The sequence below is a fragment of the Salmo trutta genome, chromosome 9 (assembly GCF_901001165.1).
Source record: "Salmo trutta chromosome 9, fSalTru1.1, whole genome shotgun sequence".
NCBI lineage: Eukaryota > Metazoa > Chordata > Actinopteri > Salmoniformes > Salmonidae > Salmo > Salmo trutta.
The window spans coordinates 37,566,806-37,591,429 of record NC_042965.1 but is presented as its reverse complement, the minus strand read 5'-3'; the positions used below and the strand labels follow the sequence as shown (position 1 = coordinate 37,591,429).

The following is a 24,624-nucleotide window of genomic DNA, read 5'->3' as shown; positions in this document are numbered from 1 at the left end:
ATATTGTTATATCAGAATATGTTATTATACACTCCCCTTCGTATTTATTTGGACAGTGAAGCTAAAACTTTTAATTTGGACAAATTCACTTGTGTAGCTTTAAGAGCAGGGGGCGTGTTATTATATGATGCTTTTTATTTGAATATACAGTAGCGGAGTCAGATTGCGTCTGATGTTTTTCTCTTTATCTGTGACTGACTAATGCAAGGCATACAGTTAAATAACTAAGCAGCGAGCGTCTAGTCCTCAGGAATGAAAATAACACACTCAAAACGTTAATTTAGGAACCTTTTATTGGATCGTTCCTGCAAATAGTCAAGCATTCATTCAAACCAACTAGGGGATTGCGCTATTCAGAACCATGGATTTGCACATTCTGGATCACAGACTGCGAGTGACCAGCATTTGCAAAAATGGTCTGGTCAATTTCACTCACCCCCTCATCAAACTAATTTTCCTGCGGAACAGAGCAAGGTAAGGTTGTTTGCATGACGAGATTATTTTAGCTAATTTAAAACCGTCAGCGATCCTAAAACCTGCAACAACAAACAAATAGGCAGTTCGCACTCGCTGATAGCAGACATGCTTGCTAGCTAACGTTTGTTAATCCTGTCTCGCATTCATCTGCTATGTGCATGTTATGATATACTGTAGTTAGCGACGCTATCCCATTCAATTAAGGCCGTAATTGTGCATGTCATGCTATGTCAATGTAGCCAGCTGCACCCCTAAACAATGATTAAAACGTGGACCAAAGGTAACCAGACAATTTCATGTGGTGCACTGTTTATTGTACATGCCGTCAATGAATGAGCACACCAGTCCAACATGTAGTGTTTACTTTTTCTATACTAATATCAGTCTTTCATTTGCTGAAACAGTAGCTCAGTAAATGTTTAGCTAGTATTTGAAGAGTGATCATTAGAAAACCTAAAGTATGTTTAGTTGTTATAGGCCCATTGGTAACTATGCCAACAAACAAAACACGTATATATATATATATATATATATATTAGTCAACCACACCTCACTTTCACTGTTTTCTATTAATGTACTTGTCTGTTCTTACATGATATGATGATGATGAAAGCACTTTCCTTTCAATGGGACCTGATCACTTCCCCAAGACTTGTCTTGTCATGGCAAAGGCAACTCTGGAAATTAATCTTTAAAGAGCCTGAATATAAAGCTTTTAAAGTGTCTGGAACGGATGGTGGCTGCAGTGGCAATTTTTCGTTAATCCCTGGAAATCCTGCCTTTGTTATGTAATTGTTTATGACTAGGCCTGTCCTGCATATGCATCAGCCGGAAGAAAGGATTATACATCTGGCAGATACTATACAGGCTAGCAGTATATTTAGTAGTACCCTATATAATGGTAGGCCTATGAATTCAGAGGTGGAAAGGAGGCTGAACATACACGGTAGGCCTACATAGTTTGGGAAGAAATGCCATCCATCCATTCCATCAGAGGTGGAAAGGAGGCTCAACATACACGGTAGGCCTACATAGTTTGGGAAGAAATGCCATCCATGCCAAGTTGGAGAAGGCTGTTTTTAAAAGGTGATTTTTATATCCTAGACCCCACTTTGTGTTCTGCGAGGTCTAAGCAGCTCTACCGGCTGTCTTCAAGGACTTGCTTATCATAAAAGTTTCACAGATCAATCCAGTAACATCAGTCTACCAGCTCAGGCGCCAAACTCCTCTGACAAGCGTCACTGATGATAGAGTTGGCCTTGACTCCCCCCCCCCCCACCCCCCCACACTTCCTTTAGACGTGTAGAGACATGTACACACTGGATATATTGCTCAATGATAGCTTCTAAAGGTGTTAGTCACCTAAAGAGTTCCTCAGCTTCTCCCTCCAGTGAGTCATTAGTAGGTTATTATTTGTACCTGCTGGTCTATGGGTACACTTCATGACAGGTCAGCTACTACGGTTGAATCCAAAGAAAAGTCAGAATGAAGTAGAATTGCCCTGTCATGCAGGAACAGCTTAGGGACTTAGGCTGTTAGCCTACATGGGTTTTGTCTCTCTTTGTTGTTGCTTTGTAGTTATGTCATATTCTGTTGTGTCCTGGTTGTTTTCCTGTTTTGGGGTGAGGATCAGGCCATGTGGAAAAATAATGGTTTAGACTGAATTGTTTTGAGTTACCATCAATGCATTTGGGGAACATAACAATAACAACAACAACCCTAATATAAACAATATGTTATTTATTTATTTTAGACTTTCACAATATAATTGGTTTTAGACTACAGATCTCCCTCTTGTAGGGCTCTGCGATTAAATTATAATATAGGGCACAAAATCACTCAAAAGCAAACAAGCATAGAAGGAATTTTAAGGATAGGCTACCTAACCACTCAGCAGTCAGCACAGCACAGTATAGTAGCAAGCATATTTTGTAGGCTGTTTTCTTGTTACAGCTCTGTCTGACAGTTTCTTCAGTAGCACAATTCTCATTCTGCAACAATCTATTGTAGAATATCTGTATGGGTGTATTATTCAATCTAGCCTACTCTAGTGTTCAACCATAACCAGCTGGTAATGGTAACTTTATTGATCATCTCTCTCTCTCTCTCTCTCACCAAGTTTCTGTTTCATCTTGTCACTGTTATTCTTCTGCTGAAATGAGCACTGTCAGCCTACATGATAAGGGTTTGAAGGAAAGGTTAAGGATTATCTCTCTCCCAGCTGAATTTAGTGTCTGCTACAGTGTTAATATGTGAGGCAGTGGTGGTGGTGGTGGTCAGGGATGCACACTCATACTGTATAATGTTAGCCAGTAGCCTATGTTGCTGCCTGTCCCCTTACCTCTGCAGCTTGCTAACGAAAGAGCCTGGGTCGCAACTCTGAGCCAAAACTAATGGGGATTTTTTTTCTTCCATTTGCCTTCTACAGTAGGCAGTCAAGGGCCCTGGGTTAGCAGCAGGGGGGAGAGCTGGGTAAACTTCATCCATTGTTCATTCGAAGACGCTCTGTGAAAGTGGAACGCCCATTAGGTCAGCCTCTAGCCAACTGCAAGTTTAGACACATACACCGTGTTCATCCAGAGTTGGTTGGAGATGGTTCATAACACAGAACGCCATCACGGCTCACAACCCTCACCTTTCCTCTGATGGAACGCCAGTTCTCTCCTCTGTATTGGTAAAGAACATCATTTTGAGTGCCATTTTTTTCAAGTCTCTTTCACACACTCACTTGCTCTCTTGCCCTCACACCACAAAATAAAGAAATAGTTTATCACCAATCATAAATGTGCTGACTGTGCCTTTGTTGCATCATGGAGACACATGAGAATGGAATGGATGTTTACTATTCTCATCTAAGGCTGGAATAAAGAATTAGAATGTGAAACCTCCGTGTCAGTGTCGCAGATGTTTTGTAGAAGCTTTTATAGAACATGTAAAATGACTAGCACAGAAACGGGAAACTATCCTAACCCAGCAACAGCGTCACGTGGATAGGAAGTTAAATACCCAGCTCCAAACCATTTTAAGAATGTACCTGCATCAATTAGGCTACACTCTCCCTTTGGTAATTAAAAAAAATATAATTAATGAGCTTTTAAATGTTTGCAGTTTTTCCAACAGTAGCCTTAACAAAGCAGACTGAGGGTTGCTACCTGTTAGCACCCTTCTTCTTGCAGGCTTTACAATAACAAGTCGGAAATCTAGCACTAAATTCCGAGGTTGAGAATGAAGCAAACTTTCACTGGCCTTGTTCATGCTCTGATGGGCGCTGGGCTACCTAGCAGTATGTAGCTGTAGAGCCGGACAGGGTGAGAGGTCAACAGGAAGGGCTGACTGTGAGGTGACCGTAGACAATGGTCTGCTGAGTTAGCTCGCTGCCTCGCTCGCTCTACAGACGGCTGGGTGGAGCTATGTATTTTGTCCCCTCTCACTGGCTGCGTCTGAAATGGCACCCTATTCCCTACTGTATGATGTGCAGTACACTACTCTGTAGGAAATAGGGTGCCATTTCGGATGCACGCCTCTCTCTGGATTGATTGCCCTGTCTCATGAAACCAGCGGATTACGTTTTGCTGAGTAGGACCCCGTACAGGATTCTAGTGTTATACAGATGGGGGGATAGGGTGGAGCGACGTTTTCTAATGACAGCAGAGAGGGATGTTGCTGTCTGTTGCTGAGGCAGAATAACACTAAAGGGGAAGGTGTTGCACTGTTTAATCATCCAGAAGATTGGTCTGACTCTAACTCTGTGTTCGTGACAACAACCATAGGAGTTGACTATACAAGTCTACAGAACCAACTGATCTGGGAACCAACTGATCTGGGGCCAGGCTATGTCCTCCTCGGTTTTGCAGCAACCTTGCAAGGGAGAAGAGGTGTGGTCTTGAATGAGCCACATACTGTATGTTTATGCTGAATGAACTTCCTGTTCTTTCACTCCTCCTGCAAAACTTCTACTTTGTATTATGCATAGTCCTCGTGAACCGCTCTCTCCTGCTGGCCAGGGGGCAGTCTGCCACAAAGACATTGTGGACGGAGTGTCTTCAACACTCCTCTGTCTCTGAGACCAAAGTATTTTGGGTTCAGGCCTGAAATAATGAAGCCAGTCGGAGTCTCCCGCTTACCCCAATGTACCCAGTGTTCCCCAATGCTAGGCAGCACAGCATTGGGCCTAATGAATGGGGCCCTCGAAAGAAGAACCATCCTGCCGTCCCATCTCAGAGCGGCCGGGTTTGGCTCTGCTCTCTCTAGGATTAAAAAACACAGTGGGTGATTGAAGCAAAGCAGAGCCTTGTTCGATTGGGTGCACACATTGTGAGCAGACCAGGCATGCTGGGGGAATATTGGCACAGTGAAGACTAGAGTTTGGTGCTTGGCCAGAGGGCACTAGGTTTAAATCACCCCTAACACACACACACCATCGCCATACTACACAGTAACACTCGTAGTGGCAATCTGTTTTAGTTTGTTCTGAAAATGGTGATCTAATCTTCTCTCTCCCTTTCTCTCAGATGCAAGTTCTTCAGTCTGACAGAGACCCCGGAGAACTACACTGTTGTCCTGGATGAAGAGGGATTTAAAGGTAAATGACTCCTCCTCTGTATCAACCAGAGATGCACCTCTTAACAAACCTCCACCCCCAGCCTGTTCTCAATCACACTCCCTTAACATCCTGAAGTCAACAACTTCAACGTCACGTGTTTTTTAGTTTTTTTTATGGCCGATACTCTTTTTTTCTTCCGAGGTATTTTATTCCCAATGTCTGTATCTCACAGATGTAGTTGACATTACAGGCACATATTGCCTCCAGGCCTTCTCTCTCTTTCTGTCTATTTTAAGAGGTGAAAGCTGGTGCAGAGAAGCCACAAGGGGCTGCTTCTGACAAATGATTCCAACCAGAACAGTTCCCCTTTTGTAGGGGAATAGATAAATAGAGAGAAGCAGAGCAGAGCCTTGCAACACAATTAGACCCAACCAAATCATGAGAAAACAAAAAGATAATTACTTAACTATTTGCACATCATTACAACACTATATAGACATGTCATTTGAAATGTCGTTATGCTTTTGGATCTTTTGTAAGTGTAATGTTTACTGTTGATTTTTGAGAGAGAGTTCAGAGTCCTGGCACTCTTGTGAATAAATACCATTAGTTTCCCAGCCTGAAAGTGTTGTTTTTCTTCATCCCCTGAAGTAATTGAAGTTCACTACACACATTTTTAATTCAAACCAGACTCATCCCTGAGAACACTGAATTGTTGCATGACAGTGCTCTTCTTATGTGGAATGAAATAGGCTCTATAGCAACTAATATAGAAACACATTGCTACATGAGATTAAATAACATAGCAACAAAATACACTGAACAAAAATATGAAGTGTTGGTCCCATATTTAATGAGCTGAAATAAAATATACCAGAAATGTTCCAAACACACAAAAAGCTTAATTCTGTCATTGTGTGCACAAATGTGTTTACATCCCTGTTAGTGAGCATTTCTCCTTTGCCAAGATAACCCATCTACCTGACAGGTGTGACATATAAAGATCAGTACACAATTCATGGAGGCTGAAAATGTTCCAGTTCTTCCACGGCCTGCATACTCACCAGACATGTCACCAATTGAGCATGTTTGGGATGCTCTGGACCGACATGTTCAACAGCGTGTTCCAGTTCCCGACAATATCCAGCAACTTCGCACAGCCATTGAAGAGGAGTGGCACAACATTCCACAGGTCACGATCAACAGCCTGATCAACTCTAAGCGAAGGAGATTTGTTACGCTTCATGAGGCAAATGTTGGTCACACCAGATACTGACTCGCATCCCTACTTTTTTTTTTGTTGGTATCTGTGACCAACAGATGCATATCTGTATTCCCAGTCATGTGAAATCCATAGATTAGGGCTTAATGAATTTATTCAACTTGACTGATCTCCTTATATGACCTGTAACTCAGTAAAATCTTTGAAATTGTTGCAGGTTGCCTTTATTTCAATTGATTTTGGTCAACAAACAAGGATTTGTTAAATCCAGTACAATGCATCTGCTAGTGTATTTCAAAAAGTGATTGTGGCCATATCCCAGTATACAACCCAATATCCTAGTGCACTTTCCTCCCAGTTCCCGTATACTTCCTGTATAAATCAAATATTACATTAAAAGTTTGAGAGCTCACACCTGTTTCCCAAGTAGCTCTCTGGGGGCACTTCATCCTACTCCCAACATACTGTAGGGACCATAGTGGGGATGTATGGGATGGTGGAGAGTGGATGTTGCCATTATTCCCCCCCCCCCAAAGGAAGTGGATGCAGTGGGGGTGGGGTCCAATCAGTGGAAATTACTTAAAATAGCTGTGTAGACAAGGTCAGGTTTGGAAAGTAACAACTTTGCATTGGGCCTGTATGTACAATTGCTTTTAGAAAGAAGGCCTAACTTGCTGTGCATTTTCTGTTCAATACAGTATAGACCACTAGTGGATAGTCTTTGTTTGAGAGAAGTGGTGTGTGTTCGGACATTACCTAAACCCCCCTCACCACCCCTCTCCCCCCTGCAGAGCTGCAGCCCTCGGAGCATCTACTGGTCGAAAGTTCCGTGTGGCTGCCACTCAACGTGGTCTCCAACGGCAACTCCTCCAGCAGCTCGCAGGCGGTGGGCGTGACCAAAATCGCTAAGTCTGTCATCGCCCCATTGGCCCAGCAGCACGTGTCAGTCTTCATGCTCTCAACCTATCAGACGGACTTCATCCTGGTGAGTCCCGTCTCTGTGACCCCTCCAGTTATTACCTGCTGGGGCTTATTGGGTTGTCTGATGTGATTCTTTATCATTGTTTTTCAATGTAATAGGTCTACATTTCTCTCTGAACATTCTGTAACGTTACTCCCTCCTAAACGTGCCCCTGGTGTCTAACCATTACAACAGTTGCTAAGCGATAGCCATAGGCGTCATGCCCATAGGGGGCACAAGGGCACAGATTTGTCCTAATTTTTCAGATTTTAAATGAATTACTGAACTTCCTTTTTATGCCCACGTTTTATCATTATTTATAAAAAGGAGGAGGGGGCACACTGACTGGACCAAGTAAAGTGTACCCCCCATTATCCCAAGTAAGTGGTTCCTTCCAAGGTGTGCCACAGAGGAAAGACACACAGCGTTTGATCTGCCTATAGCTGCCCGTGATGGGCAGGACTCTCAGGAGGTATGCTGTAAATTCATTTCATCAAGCTATGTAGCCTACTGATTCCTTCTTGATGAGTAAATATTTTTTATTATTGGTTCTCTCTAATACCTCATAACTAGCTACCAAGCCATTTTAGGCTATTAATCAAGTTGCTGTAGCTTGTCTAATTATCTTAGCTGGCATGCCTGCTGGCAAGGTTACTAGACTTTAGAAAAGCAGGCAATAACTAAATACTGATTAAGACTCACATTCCTTTCAATATTTTACCCAGATTTGAGCAGAGATGCAGATAAGCATATTTGGTTCCTTTTAACAAAAGAACCATGAGTCAGGAGGATACAGACAGCTCAAGAGGTATGCTTAAATATGCAGAAAAATAAACAGACTTTTGACATAGAATTAAGCATAATGATTGTGGCTCTATTGCAGGAATAAACTGTTTCAGGTGTTTGAAAAAATGCTAAATTCTCAAACTCAAACCTGCCATCCTCACTTACTTTGTGTCCCCTCGTATCCGTGTCAAAAAAGAGGATATTTCACAACGGTGGGAGCAATGGGTCAAAACAATGGGTCAAAGCATTGCATGTTACGGAAGACGGCGATGATAAGTTGTGATGAAGTAGGTATAGCTTTGCAAAGCAGTTGCATTTGTCCCACTCCAAACTTAACATTTATTTTATCCCAAGTACAAATAGGCCACTAGTCTATTTGAAGTGACTACAATGTAGCTTTTTTTTCTTCTCTCAATGTGACTGACTGTCAGCCCATATGTTGTCCGCTTACTGTAGGTGAGGGAGAAGGACCTGGCTGTAGTTATTAACACTCTGGAGGAAGAGTTCAACATCTACAGAGAGGTGGGGGGAGAGTACTCGGCTGTTCTCAGCCAAGATGTCTGCAATGGCTTCCAGAAGAACGGCAAAGAAGGTACGTCGCAGCAGAGAGAGGGGAGGGGGGTGAGACTGAATGTATTGGAGGGAGTCACATAAAGGGACAGACAGAGAAAAGATAATATCACTCTGTTGTTTTTTGAGGGAACTATGGGTAACAGAATAGGCATGTTTTACAATAAAATCCCCCCACATGATAAAGTGAAGACATGCTTGTACTCTATAACACTACTTTTCACTTTTCCAATGCTATAGGCTAATTCAGGTTGGGTTCAGGTTCTAAACTATTATTCTCCTTCTGTTTCATATCCAGCCCCCCAGCTGACAGTGCACCCTTTGCTGATACCTCAGAACCAGTTCTGTGTGATGAGTCTGGACCCAGACACTCTGCCTGCCATCGCAACAACACTCATCGACGTGCTCTTCTACTCCAACAGGTGAGCTCTGCGCAAAACCCTTGTCCCTTTTATCAGAGTTGTTGCCTTACCAGTTCAAGTCAAGATGGCTGCAGTGTGAAATCCCTAGTTAATGCCGGGTTTATCCTTACTTAGGGTAATGGTTCTGACATATTTTTGTAAAAAAAGCAACTTTTTTTTTAAGACGGCACACAAGTGTTGCTATTCTGATTCTATGGTGTAAATGATTTTCTCCCCCAGTCCTAAAGAGGGCGCTCTTCCCAGCCAGGACCTGGACTGTATCAAGTTCTTTTCCTTCTCTCTGATCGATGGCTACGTCTCTCTGGTCATGGACACAGAGGCACAAAGACAGTAAGACTCATCTCCTCTCACCTCTCTTACATCTGAGCTGCCTTAAAGTTTCACTTTGTGGGTGGTCAATGGTGGCCTAGCGGTTAGAGCGTTGGGCCAGTAACCAAAAGGTTGCTAGTTAGAATCCTTGAGTCAAGACGGTAAAAAATCTGTCTGTGCCCTTGAGCAAGGCACTTAACCCTAATTGCTCCAGGGTCCCCATTGGTAATGGCTGACCCTGGCTGTGACCCCACTCTCTGAGGGTCTTAGGGGGAGTTTGGTTTTGCATATCTTATCTCCATTTCACACATGCGTATAATACACACAAGAAATAGGACATATAAGCACCCACCTAATTATTATTTTTAGTATTTTTTTCTTAGCAGTCAAACTGCTGATGTGTTCATGTCATGTGACATGCACACATCATTGTAATAGTATTTGGAAGATAAATACACAACGCAGAGTTTGAGAGGACAAAAAATTTGAGTACTAATGGTCAATAGCGAATTGTAAATAGGAGTTGGGTTTCAGTTCAACATCTGTTCAGAATCTGTGGAATGTCACTCCTGAACTCAGAGCAACGTGTTCTACATGGGCCACGTTTTCATTGGTCTGTACATTGAGTCTGGAGTGGGATACTTGTTATTTGGCCATTGGCCAAGTTGTCCTGTAAGGACTTCTGATTGGTCAACCCCAGGCTAGGGTGGGGGGTTATAAGTGGCATCCTGTCCTTTGTTCTGAAGGGGGGGAAATGCTGAGGACAGGGGGAGACTGAACATCTGCCTCCCAGCATAACATCTTGATTTGTCCTCTCTGAATAAACCTATTTTTCTCCCCCTGATTTGCTTTGGAGTTTGTGTTATTGAAGAATAGACATAAATTGCTAACATCATGTAGACGTTGTTTACACGTGACACTTACGTGTTACGTGTCAGTTTACTATTTCATATCTGACAATGAACATGTACATGAAATGTCCTAATGTCCATGAAAAAATCTGATAAGACAACCCTATGCTTAGCATGACTGTAATATAGTACATTTAGCTAAAATAGGCCTATCACAAAGAACAGTAACAGCTTTATTTTATGGTATATAAGAAAAAAGATTAGGCTTGTTAATATGCAGCCGGTACTCCTGTATCTAGGCCTAAAGTGCCATCGCAAAGTATTCGGACCCTTTTTGTTATTATTCCACGTTTTGTTACATTACAGCCTTATTCTAAAATGGATTACTTAAAAAAAATGGAGGAACATGTTTCATTTGATCCATTTTAGAATAAGGCTGTAATGTAACAAATTTGGGAAAAGGGAAGGGGTCTGAATACTTTCCGAATACACTGTATTTCAAAAATAAATATGGACAGTGCCCAGTGCTGAAAGTTTAGTAGGCCAATTTACTAAAAGCTTTGTTGGAGCCCTATTTAAGAAATAAGTAGGGTAGTCTTACCTGTTTGACAGACCCAATTATGCAATATTGGTCGTTATATCCTCCAATAGGGACAGTCTCCCCAGATCTTTCCAAAGGTCCCCCGTAACCCCAGTTTACCTGACAGTGCAGCAGCTTTTCTCCAGTTTACCTGACAGTGCAGCAGCTTTTCTCCAGTTTACCTGACAGTGCAGCAGCTTTTCTCCAGTTTACCTGACAGTGCAGCAGCTTTTCTTTTCCTGAATGAACTTTCCGCATGTGACTGGGAAAAGATTTATACTCCTTCCAGACATTGACTCCTAAACTCGGCAAAAAAAGAAACATCCTCTCACTGTCAACTGTGTTTATTTTCAGCAAACTTAACATGTGTAAATATTTGTGTAAACATAAGATTCAACAACTGAGACACAAGCTGAACAAGTTCCACAGATATGTGACTAACAGAAATGGAATAATGTGTCCCTGAACAAAGGGGGGGTCAAAATCAAAAGTAACAGTCAGTATCTGGTGTGGCCACCAGCTGCATTAAGTACTGCAGTGCATCTCCTCCTCATGGACTGCACCAGATTTGCCAGTTCTTGTAGTGAGATGTTACCCCACTCTTCCACCAAGGCACCTGCAAGTTCCCGGACATTTCTGGGGGGAATGTCCCTAGCCCTCACCCTCCGATCCAACAGGTCCCAGACGTGCTCAATGGGATTGAGATCCGGGCTCTTCGCTGGCCATGGCAGAACATTGACATTCCTGTCTTGCAGGAAATTACGCACAGAACGAGTATGGCTGGTGGCATCGTCATGCTGGAGGGTCATGTCAGGATGAGCCTGCAGGAAGGGTACCACATGAGGGAGGAGGATGTCTTCCCTGTAACGCACAGGGTTGAGATTGCCTGCAATGACCACAAGCTCAGTCCGATGATGCTGTGACACACCTCCCCAGACCACGACGGACCCTCCACCTCCAAATTGATCCCACTCCAGAGTACAGGCCTCAGTGTAACGCTCATTCCTTCGACAATAAACACAAATCCGACCATCACCCCTGGTTAGACACAACTGCGACTTGTCAGTGAAGAGCACTTTTTCCAGTTCTTTCTGGTCCAGCGACGGTGGGTTTGTGCCCATAGGCGATGTTGTTGCTGGTGATGTCTGGTGAGGACCTGCCTTACAACAGGCCTAGAAGCCCTCAGTCTCTCTCAGCCTATTGCGGACAGTCTGAGCACTGATGGAGGGATTGTGCGTTCCTGGTGTAACTCGGGCAGTTGTTGCCATCCTGTACCTGTCCCGCAGGTGTGATGTTCGGATGTACCGATCCTGTGCAGGTGTTGTTACACATGGTCTGCCACTGCGAGTACGATCAGCTGTCCAACCTGTCTCCCTGTAGCGCTGTCTTAGGCGTCTTACAGTACGGACATTGCAATGTATTGCCCTGGCCACATCTGCAGTCCTCATGCCTCCTTGCAGCATGCCGAAGACACGTTCACACAGATGAGCAGGGACCCTGGGCATCTTTCTTTTGGTGTTTTTCAGAGTCAGTAGAAAGGCCTCTTTAGTGTCCTAAGTTTTCATAACTGTGACCTTTAATTGCCTACCGTCTGTAAGCTGTTAGTGTCTTAACAACCGTTCCACAGGTGCGCGTTCATTAATTGTTGATGGTTCATTGAACAAGCATGGGAAACAGTGTTTTTAAACTCTTTACAATGAAGATCTGCGAAGGTAATTAGTAAAAATCCAAATATCTTTGAAAGACAGGGTCATGAAAAAGGGACATTTCTTTTTTTGCTGAGTTTATTTCCATAAGCTGTTGTGAACTAGAAATAACTTGACATTAAACTGTATTTTTGGAAGGTCACCGGTCACCATTCAAGTCATAGGCAACATTAAACATATACATTCGCACGGTATTGGGGACCTATTTCATTTTTTTCCCCATTTTTTTTTTTTTTTTTTTTTTAAATGTTATTTTTACTGGTCCAGTTTTCCTATTTCCGACTTAAAAACTGCGCAATTGCAGAGCAGACCGTTTACAGGCTATTACATGCCAATGGAGTAACCTATATTCATATATTTTTCACAACATCTAAATGGATTGGCTTCCCTTCTCCAAAACTCTCCCTACTGAACTAAGAACTGAACGAACAAACTATACAGCACAAAGCCCACCTCATGATCTCCTGTCCTGCCTTCTAGTCCACACTGCTTTCATCTCCCATCAGCTAGGAGTGTTCCTTTGCGGAAGGTCTGTGGTCACAATTCAAGTGCTAAGAAATCAAATGCATCATCATTTTTATCCAGGCCTATTATTTTCCAATTTCAATCTTATATGACAACACTATGCTTGACGTGACTTCTAGCAGAATTTTGCACGGAAACCTCCTCGGCCCTTAAAGTCCTCGCTTCCGGTCCTAAAAGTACTCGCTTTGTGAGAGAAGAAGACATGAAAGAGAACTTTAGCCTACCGATGTCAACTAGATTTTTCATGCATTCGTCATTCTATTGATTTCTAACATTATTATGGTGAGCAAGGCTTCAATTCGTATTCTAGAGTAACAAGTAGGCTAATGACGAGAAGCTGCATGTATCCAATTTTTGTTGACTAACAAATACCCTACCAAATGGCAGAAATGATCAGCAGAAACATATCAAAAGAACAATAGAAATTAAATGTTTCAAGTTTTGTCACATGCACAAGTACAGTGAAATGCCTTTCTTGCAAGCACTAAACCTAACAATGCAGTAATCAATAACAATGTAATACTAAAAAATAACATGAGGCCCAGTGCTTATTGGACTCTATGCACCTTGCTTTATTTGAAAGGATTTGACGATGGTTAGTTTAAGACTTCGAGGAAAACAGTGCAACGGGTCATGATAGGCCTACACAGTTGAAGACGTCACGCACGGGCCCCAAGAGCTATAAGCAAAGCAGCGAAGTTGATGGATTCCTTAGAGACAGTGGATTGATGCATGTTGTATATATTACTATTGTTATTCAACATTTGCCTGCAGTGCCATATAAGACATGTCAAACTCAGAGGGCCGAGTGTCTCCGGGTTTACGCTCTTCCCTTGTACTTGATTGTTGAATTAAGGTCACTGGTTAGTAAGGAACTCTCCTCACCTGGTTGTGTCGGTCTTAATTGAAAGGAAAAAACAAAAACCAGCAGACACTAGGCCCTACATTGAATGAGTTTGAAACCCCTGATGAAAGAGGACACTTCTTTTGAGCCTAAAATAAAGAAAATAGAATAAAAAAAATATGTAGACCCTCCCGCAGTTGAGACTTTACGGTATTATAATAGCACTGTGGTTCCAGGCTATTTTTCTAAGAGTCAGGCGTCACACAGACTTTAGTCAGGCATTCAATGGTAGGCGATAGCCAGATGGTGATGCTGCTGCTCCTCCTGAATTCTGGCCTGTGATACTTGGTAGCAGCAATGATCAACACTGTGTGTGTGTCTGTGTGTATTCTAGGTTCCCTGCTGATCTTCTCTTCACAAGTTCCTCCAGGGAGCTGTGGAGGATGGTGCGCATTGGGGGACACCCTCTGGGTTTCGGTAAACCAACTTTTAATCCATCATCTGAAAGACCCACTATAAGTATGTTAGGATCATGCCCAACTCTAGCCTGGGTAGACTGATACTTATACTGATATCACAAATACTTCATTGTTGATCTCTCTCCATCTCTCTTCTCTTCTCCAGACGAGTGTGGCATTGTTGCCCAGATATCCCAGCCCTTAGCCGACAACAACATCTCAGCCTATTATATCAGCACCTTCAGCTTCGACCATGCCCTGGTGAGCAAGCCTTTAGCTGCTGATGTGACACACACTGGCACTCAGCTTTACTCTACAGAACATGGAGTATAGAACTTTAGAAGAGGGTATGTTCTGATTCTGACCAACAGAGGGCACTGTTCACCCCTGGATAAAGGGTAACGTGTAGTTAAATGACTGTGGTAGTTATTTTATCCAAGACTACAGTAGCAGGTGTTTGCAACAGGGCTTATAAACATCACAAGAACGTCAGCAGCGCTATCAGATGACAGAATTAATGTTTGATTTGTCAGAGGATGCTAAATCAACCGCTTCCTGTGGACTTTCCAGCTTTTTGTTGGTCTGACGTATCTTCTGCACTATCTGCATAGTTGACACCTGAATGACACTGATAGTTTGACGTGAGATACCTGACTAAGAGATAAGCTGTCAGTCAGAATGCTTCTCATGCTGAAGACAATCAGATTATAAATGGAAAACCATCCACGTCGCGGAACCTGACATTGCTCCCGGACAAGCTAAACACCTTCTTCGCCCACTTTGATGATAAAACAGTGCCACCGACGCGGGCCTCTCCCAAGGACTGTAAGCTCTAGTTCTCCGTGGCCGACGTGAGTAAGACGTTTAAGCGTGTTAACCCCCTCAAGGCTGCCTGCCCAGACGGCATCCCTAACTGCGTCCTCAGAGCATGTGCGGACCTGCTGGCTGGAGTGTTTACGGACATATTCAATCTCTCCCTATCACAGTCTGCTCTCTCCACTTGGTTCAAGATGTCCACCATTGTTTAAGTACCCAAGAAAGCAAACGTTACTGACCTAAATGACTATCGCCCCGTAGCACTCACTTCTGTCATGAAGTGCTTTGAGAGGCTAGTTAAAGATCATATCACCTTAGCTGACACCCACTGCAATTTGCATACCCCCCCAATAGATCCATGGATGATGCAATCGCCATCGCACTGCACACTGCCCTATCCTATCTGGACGAGGAATACCTATGTAAGAATGCAGTTCATTGACTACAGCTCAGCCTTCAACATGTGGCGGTCATGACATTTCGTCGGCCAGGGATTGTCAAGCAAATAACTGCCGGTGTCAAGGTAATTGACTGTTAATTACGTGAACACATTTGGCCTACAAGCCACAGATGCAGACCTTTGGAACATCTAAAAAGTATAATAAATAAATGTAATATACGCCATCACAATAAATCCATTATTTATTTTGGGTCATAGAAACATGATATGAAGGGACAGAATATTCAGAAGGCCAGAATAGCATACTCTTGAGTTGTCCGTATGTTAGGCCCCAATATGGCTATGGGCTACACTAGTTCATTTAGCAGACAAGATATGCCTAAAATTCTGTGGTATTATTTTATAGTATGAACAATACAATTGAGCTGAATAAAATAGAAAGGATATTTTTTCAAATGATTTCCAAGGAAGTGCGCACATGCGGCTATTCTGTGTTGAGCGGTTAACAAATAAACAGGTCCTCCTATATGCAAAATCTAGAGTTGTCTTTGCAACTTTAGTTGTGATACAAATGTTGGGTTATATGTTTAGATTTTTAATACATTCTAAGGCTGCATGATGCGACTAATGATGATTTTGAAAAAAGTTGCATGAAAGGCATGAGCTCTGCTTAGTTTTTGTGCAGGCTGCACACACTTCATCAGTCTTTCATGCACAATTTAACAAGCACTTGATAATCTTCTAACCAGGCTTCCAGTGTAATGCCATCTAATAAATCCATGCCTTTTGCAGCCAAAGTGGCTGTTGTGCCCTTGGGCTCAATATATTAATTTGAATTCCCTTCTCCCAGCTGCCGTGCTCCGAAGCACCTCTCCCTCACATGGCTCGCTCAGATCTAAATTCTTATTAGCCAATTTCCGTCACGTGATCGGGTCCTTCTCACAGGCATCTCAGCTACAAAAGTAGGCTACAAGTGAATACCGACATATCGGGACTGCGCGCGTCCCTGTTATTGAATTCTGAGACGCATATTGAAGATGTTAGAAGAACTGTCCACATTTAACCTTCAACAAGATGAGTAGGCCTAATGAACATTAAAAGCACTAGCCTATGTCAATCTACTCTCCCCCATTAGTACAAAAGTTGACCTATTCTAAAAGTTGTCCATCTGTGCAATTACTAAATATTCCAAACATACTCTGGAACAGTTGTGGGATGTGATAGATCCCAAATTAATACAACCACTCGCATTAAATAAAACACTTTTAAAAGCAATGAGGCTGATACAACATGTTTAGCTTAAAATGTTGATAAACTATTAGACTATTTCTTCACATTTATAAGCGCAGCAATGCGCACACAGCAGATGGCTATAAGCACAAATATTCAAAAATGCAATTAACTAATGACCATCAGCAGTATCAGAGCTTGAAGAAGCCTAGTTACCATGACTAAACGGTCATGTGGAATTTGACTGCGGTCATGACTGGTGACCACCGGTGTGGCGGTAATACTGTCACCGTAACAGCCCCACTTCAACACCATAGTACCCTCCAAGCTCATCATGAAGCTTGGGACCCCCGGTCTGAACCCTGCCCTGTGCAACTGGGTCTTGGACTTCCTGATGGGCTGCCCCCCAGGTGGTTTAGGTCGGCAAAAACACCTCCACTACGCTGATCCTCAACACAGGGGCCCCACAAGGATGTGTGCTCAGCCCCCTTCTGTACTCCCTGTTCATCCATGACTGCGTGGCCACACACGCCTCCAACTCAATCATCACGTTTGTAGATGACACAACAGCGGTAGCCTGATTACCAACAACGACGAGACACCTCCTCCCTGTAGGCTGAGGGCTTTGGCGCAGTGGTGCCAGGAAAATAACCTCTCCCTCAACGCCAACAAAATGAGGAGCTGATCTTGGACTTCAGGAGACAGCAGAGGAAGCACGCCCCCATCCAAATCGAAGGGCCACAGTAGAGAAGGGGAAAAGCTTCAAGTTCCTTGGTGTACACATCGCTGACAATCTAAAATGGTCCACCCACGCAGACCGCGTGGTGAAGAAAGCGCAACAGCGCCTCTTCAACCTCAGGAGGCTGAAGAAATGTGTCTTGGCCCCTAAGACTCTCACAAACTTTTACAGATACACCATTGAGAGTGTCCTGTTTGACTGTATCACCACCTGGTACAGCAACTGCACCGTCGTAACCGCAGGGCTCTCCTGCGGGGTAAACACGCCTGCCCTCCAGGACATCTACAGCACCCGGTGTCACAGGAAGGCCAAGAAGATCATCAAGAACCTCAGCCACCCGAGTCACGGTCTGTTCACCCCACTATCATCCAGAAGGAGAGGTCAGTACAGCTGCATCAAAGCTGGGACCGAGAGACGGAAAAAACGCTTCCAGCTTAAATAGTCATCACTAGCCAGCCTCCACCCAGTACCCTGCCCTGAACTTAGTCACTGTCACTAACAGCCTGGTTACTCAACTCTGCACCTTAGAGGCTACTGCCTATGTACATAGACATGAGACACTGGTCACTTTAATAATGGAACACTGCTCACTTTAATAATGTTTACATACTGTTTTACCCATTTCATATATACAGTTGAAGTCGGAAGTTTACATACACTTAGGTTGAAGTCATTAACTCGTTTTTCAACCACTCCACAAATGTCTTGTTAACAAACTATAGTTTTGGCATGTCGGTTAGGACATCTACTTTGTGCATGACACAGGTAATTTTTCCAACAATTGTTTACAGACAGATTATTTCACTTATAACTAACTGTATCACAATTCCAGTGGGTCAGAAGTTTACATACACTAAGTTGACTGTGCCTTTAAACAGCTTGGAAAATTCCAGAAAATGATGTCATAGCTTTAGAAGCATCTGATAGGCTAATTGACATCATTTGAGTCAATTGGAGGTGTACCTGTGGATTTATTTCAAGGCCTACCTTCCAACTCAGTGCCTCTTTGCTTGACATCATGGGAAAATCTAAAGTAATCAGCCCCCCCAAAAAATTGTGGACCTCCACAAGTCTGGTTCATCCTTGGGAGCAATTTGACAAATGCCTGAATGTACCACGTTCATCTGTACAAACAATAGGATGCAAGTATAAACACCATGGGACCACGCAGCCGTCATACCGCTCAGGAAGGAGACACGTTCTGTCTCCTAGAGATGAATGTACTTTGGTGCAAAAAGTCCAAATCAAATCCAGAACAACAGCAAAGGACCTTGTGAAGATGCTGGAGGAAACAGGTACAAAAGTATCTATGTCCATAGTAAAATGAGTCCTATATCGACGTAACCTGAAAGGCCGCTCAGCAAGGAAGAAGCCACTGCTCCAAAACCGCCATAAAAAAGCCAGACTACGGTTTTCAACTTCACATGGGGACAAAGATCGTACTTTTTGGAGAAATGTCCTCTGGTCTGATGAAACAAAAATAGGACTATCTCGCCATAATGACCATCGCTATGTTTGGAGGAAGAAGGGAGAGGCTTGCAAGCCGAAGAACACCATCCCAACTGTGAAGCATGGGGGTGGAAGCATCATGTTGTGGGGGTGCTTTTGCTGCAGGATAGACTGGTGCACTTCACAAAATATATGGCATCATGAGGAGAGAAAATAATGTGGATATATTGAAGCAACATCTCAAGACATCAGTCAGGAAGTTAAAGCTTGGTCGCAAATGGGTCTTCCAAATGGACAATGACCCCAAGCATACTTCCAAAGTTGTGGCAAAATGGCTTAAGGACAACAAAGTCAAGGTATTGGAGTGGCCATCACAAAGCTGACCTCAATCCCATAGAAAGTTTGTGGGCAGACCTGAAAAAGCGTGTGCGAGCAAGGAGGCCTACAAACCTGACTCAGTTACACCAGCTCTGTCAGAAGGAATGGGACAAAATTCACCCAATTTATTGTGGGAAGCTTGTTGAAGGCTACCTGAAACATTTGACCCAAGTTAAACAATTTAAAGGCAATGCTACCAAATACTAATTGAGTGTATGTAAACTTCTCACCCACTGGGAATGTGATGAAAGAAATAAAAGCTGAAATAAGTAATTCTCTCTCCTATTATTCTGACATTTCACATTCTTAAATTAAAGATGTGATCCAAACTGACCTAAGACAGGGAATTTTTACTAGGATTAAATGTCAGGAATTGTGAAACTGAGTTTAAATGTTTTTGGCCAAGGTGTATGTAAACTTCTGACTTCAACTGTATATTGTGTATTCTAGTCAACGCCATCCTATTCAACTATTGCTGTACATATACTATTCTATCCTACCTATTAGTCAGATATTCTATCCACATACTGTCCATTTAATGTATTTTATCCCGTCATATATACTTATACTCCGACATTGCTTGTCCTAATATTTCTTAGTTCCATTCTTTTTCTTTTAAATTTGCGTGTATTGTTGCGTATTTAAGTGATAATGCCTGAGAAGCTGGTGTTTGGAGGATATATTGGCACGGGGGTTGTTAGGGCCGAGACTTTGTCCCGGGCCAGCAAACCGTGCCAATATATCCTCCAAACACAGACTAATCGGCCATTATCACTTTTACACAACTGGTTACCAATTTATTCAAATAATGATTGACATTGTATTTAAATGTTATTTTGATTAATTTATTCATATCGTTTCATTCTTCAAGTAGATATAGTCCTGACACAAATCTAGGTTTGCTACACAAGCGGGCTGGTCATTCATTCTATCTGTTTGGTTCAAGAGACGCGACCCAGTTGTTCATTCTAAACGTTCCATTGCCATACTGGCTGGCAACGTTCTTATCCCTTGGTTGCTAGCTAGCCAACTACGGCTAACTTAGTCACGTCAAAAAGCCAGAATAACAGCAAAATAGGGACATTTGTTTAAGGTGTTTTCTAGTGACATTTATTTGGATACATCCATATGCGCCCGAGTGGATTATTAATTATTATTATTAATCGATTATAAATGCCTTTTTTTTTTTTTTTTTGCGTGAACTGGTGCACACATGTTTTTGTGGGCAGGGCTAGTTGAGAGGAAGTGATGGCCAGCCTGCCTTACTGTGTGTGTGTGTGTGTGTGTGTGTGTGTGTGTGTGTGTGTCAGTCAATCACTCAGTTGGGTCTGTACTCCGACTGAGTGATTGACTGACACACACACACACGGCAGGTAGGTTGCAGATAGCCTAGTGGTTAGATCGTTGGACTAGTAACCGGAAGGTTGCTAGATTGAATCCCTGAGCTGACAAGGTAAAAATCTGTTCTGCCCCTGAACAAGGCAGTTAATCCACTGTTCCTAGGTCGTCATTGAAAATAAGAATTTGTTCTTAACTGACTTGCCTAGTTAAATAAAGGTTACATAAATAAATAAATAAATAAATGAGCTAATGAGGCACGATTTCGCCTGGCATAGAAAACGTGCTCACGCTGTCGTTCAGAGGAGCTAACCAACTACACAGCTAACCAACTACACAGCTAACAATCACTTAAAACTAAAACTGGAAAGACTGCAAACTAGCTGCATTTCATTTAATTTGACCTTTTTTAAAAAATGACATTTCTTTGTACATATCCATAAAAATTATGGCAGCTGATTCATGATTCATGTCGGAGAGACAGACAGCAAGGTTTATACAAACTCCGCTGTTGAAAATGTTAGTCGAAAAGAAATGTGAGAATGACTAGATGCTTTTTCTAGTGGAGATCAAGTTTATGAAGTGCCTGGCTGGACTGATGAGACAATGGATTGCGCAGTCAGATGGAACAGAGTAAATAGGCATTTGAACATCATAGATTTAGCCGGTGGTAACTTGTGGAATAGACAACGGCTGCAATGCAGTTTTAATCTATCAGCATTCAGGATTAGACCTGTTGTATAATGATAGATATTACTGCACTGTTTGAGCTAGGAACACAAGCATTTCGCTACACCCGCAATAACATCTGCTAAATATGTGTATGTGACCAATACAATTTGATTTAAGATGCTGATGCAGTAGGAATTGGAACCATATTCCATTCTGTTCTCTTCTCCTGTGTTCTACTGTAGGTACCTGAAGAGGACATAGTGAGTGTGATTGAGATGCTCCAGCAGCACAGGAAAGAGCCAGCCTGCTGATGGCGACCTGACGGCTTGGTCCATACTACACCCCTCTCCGTGTCCTGGGGCAGTACAGGGCTGAAGAGAGATGCGAACTCTGTGCCTAGACTAGCACTGCAGCGTGAGCAGTATTAACCATAAACTTTGTTGCCATGACCACCAAAAGCGCTTCAAGGAAGGGGTATCTGAAGAGAGCCTCTTGTCTTCCCAGAATCACCTGGGATACGCACTGATTGGACACTGCCAGGACCCCCGACCAATGGGACAAGGGGATTGGTGAACTGAAATACAGTTGTGATGATGGTAACACTGTACTTAAGGCCTGCAGGTATAATGCATTATGATGCGGTTATGTTTTCATTAGAAGACTTGTTACAGGCATATATAACCCCCTCATGTCTTGTTATCGTCTCATAAAGATACTGACTAAATAACAGCCATCGAGTCATAGCCCAAGCCTTGTAATAATGCATTATAAAGGCTTGTACATGTTTATAACATTTAATAATGCATAATACCTGCAGTTTATAAAATGTAACCGTGATGGATTTTCTTATGCTACTTACCTGCTTGCCGCAGGGCACAAACATGTTACTAGTACTATAAACAACACAACTGTCTTCCAGTGATGTTTATATCGTAATGCTGTGTCAGAACACCACCCTTTGTGTCAAAGGTCAAGTTATTTCATGGTTGAGTGAATTATGTGAAGCACAACTATGCATTGGTAAAAAATGATTCTCCATTGGTGCTTTTTATTCGCCATATCTTCACAAATTGTACTTGTAGTAAGGCACGTAAATGGGCTAATCGCACCCCAATAACTGAAGACGCTCAGTACTGTGTCAGCACAAGTCTTATTTTGGACAATCACATTAGAGGAAAAAAAGACATACCAAAAAAAGATAAAGTTTGAAGTGTATTGGTGGAAATTAGTGTTAATTGTTAAACATATCAGAATTATATTTTCTTGAAAAACATACGCTGGCAATACTAGGGAAAAAATAACATCCCATGATTATCCAGGTTAAAGAGTAGCTTTATTCAGTGCCGTGGTGCAGCTTCAACATCAATATTTTTTTAAGGGTCAACATTTCTGTACTGTGTCTTATTCTTCAATTTTCTTTTTCAATTTGCACAATTAAGACATTTATTATTAAATAATGTATTGGTTCTGGACTTCATTATGGATTCATTGTCACTTCCATTTTTTTCCAGTTAACATTTGATTGTTAATTTACTTTTGTATGGATGAATTTACACTAAAATAGCTTAGATATGGGTTTGAGACATTACACATACTTTGTCAAACTAAGTTATGCAATGTCTTCATGACAACCGTTGTGTTTCTTCAGTCTTGTTGAGTAGACTTGTAATCTATATTAGATGAGTGGGAGTGCATTTAAATGGGAGGAGAAAGTTCCACACAAACATGACATTTTTATAGAAATTCTAAGAAAATGTGACATTATTTCCTTTATTGGTTGGGGTTGAGACACCACTCGTATATTAGAGTTGATCAAGCCATCATAAGTGTCTCCTTCGCTCACCAGCCCAGAAGAGCTCTAACAGACTTACAATATGTTTGGTAAATATTTTTACTGTACTCTTACAACAACAGTTAACCATTTGTGACGTACTTGGATTTTTAAAAGAATAACCTACTATTGTTTGTGATTGTCAAGTTTTTGTGTGCATGCGTAAAGTGTGTGTTATGTCGCTAAGTATACATACACACTGTGTAGCAAACATTGTAATAACCATGTTGCCCTTCACCAGTTTTACTCAGCGTCTTTCTAGTGATGAAGTTGGAGACAGCACGTGCAGCACCCCACTCTGGAAATGTGGACCAGTATCAGGAGACTTTAGACCAAACCATAAAGCTTTCCAGACTGTCAGATCATGAAGCTGACATCCTCCTGACTAGTTACGTAAGTAACAAGATTGAATGGAGGTGGTTCGGTCAATATCTTTGCCCGAGACCTGATGAATTGCATTAGCTCCCCAGGTTAATGACTGGGCTTTATCTCAGTGGGCTAACCAAGGATTGTGGGCCTGTAGGGAACCGGGGGTCACCGTGACAAACCGTAGTGATGGCCTCTTCTGGTGAATTAATTTCCCAAATTCCCCATGATTCAAAGTGATGACTTAACCATATGAGATCACGTGGGTTTTCTCAGAACTGCCCGTCGCAGTGTCACGGCAATTATTGTTTGAAGCTCAACTTTCTGCCAGTATTCCACCGGGTTAGACAGTGATGACTGTTAACCCACATGATTTCATATGCTTTTCTCAGAACTGTATTATTCATGGGAAAGCTGTAACTACAGTGTAACAACAGATTCAGATCATAGGCTATAACGGTACCTTTTTACACTGCTCAGCATAGTTCTGAACTATACTAGAAAACAGGTCAATTGCACAAGGAGAATGTCAGTGAACTGATTAGAATTACCCACCTCGTGTTTGCAGATGAAAACAAATGGCTTCCTGAATGGCCAGCAGGCCCCCAGCATGGATGGGGTTCCCTCAGCAACCATCGCTGGCTCCACCCTTAAGCAGAAGCTTCAGAACATCTCCAACAAAGCCATGATCTTCCACTGGCACATCGACATGGTAACCAAATACATGACTGACATGTTGGAGGTCTCAGATAATGACACTCAGATTCTTCTGGGCCTCCTGAGGGATTCCAGGAACCGTCTCAAGGAACTCTCTGGCCGCGTAGAGATGCTCCTGCAGATTCTGGACCCAAACACACCCACTAATACGTCCACTAAGCCCCAAGATGTGTTCCGTGATGACTATGAGAAAAAGATCTATGGCTGGGCTGTGCTAAACGGGCACAAGGAATTTCTGGCCATGGCGTTACAGGAAGTTGCTGGCTTTAAGGATAACACTGTGTGAGGATTATACAAAGTGGTTGTTTGTCACCCAAGGGTGATTTTAGGATATTTATTCCAAAATAATCAGGTATTTCATGTAACTGAACAATTGGGACAAAGGCCAACCGCCAATAATGTGAAAGAGAAGAGTTTGATTGCTGCACAGTATA

The 24,624-nt window shown here is 42.5% G+C and overlaps 1 protein-coding gene across 1 annotated transcript; it reads left to right on the top strand.

Moving 5' to 3' along the window:
* The first annotated feature begins 110 nt into the window (after positions 1–110).
* Positions 111–22,753, top strand: LOC115200500 (cytosolic arginine sensor for mTORC1 subunit 1). Its single transcript, XM_029763617.1, has 9 exons — positions 111–474; positions 4,989–5,059; positions 7,034–7,227; positions 8,446–8,581; positions 8,858–8,981; positions 9,201–9,311; positions 14,191–14,273; positions 14,421–14,515; positions 21,519–22,753. The coding sequence occupies exons 1-9, from the start codon at positions 362–364 to the stop codon at positions 21,585–21,587; spliced, it is 996 nt and encodes a 331-aa protein (XP_029619477.1). The 5' UTR covers positions 111–361; the 3' UTR covers positions 21,588–22,753.
* Positions 22,754–24,624: the final 1,871 nt, after the last annotated feature.

Bases quoted from the DNA above. Each gene is read 5' to 3' on its own strand.
- LOC115200500 (XM_029763617.1), top strand. From the start codon at position 362: ATGGATTTGCACATTCTGGATCACAGACTGCGAGTGACCAGCATTTGC. The intron at 475-4,988 runs GTAAGGTTGTTT...CCTTTCTCTCAG, and splicing joins TTCCTGCGGAACAGAGCAAG to ATGCAAGTTCTTCAGTCTGA. The intron at 8,582-8,857 runs GTACGTCGCAGC...TTTCATATCCAG, and splicing joins CCAGAAGAACGGCAAAGAAG to CCCCCCAGCTGACAGTGCAC.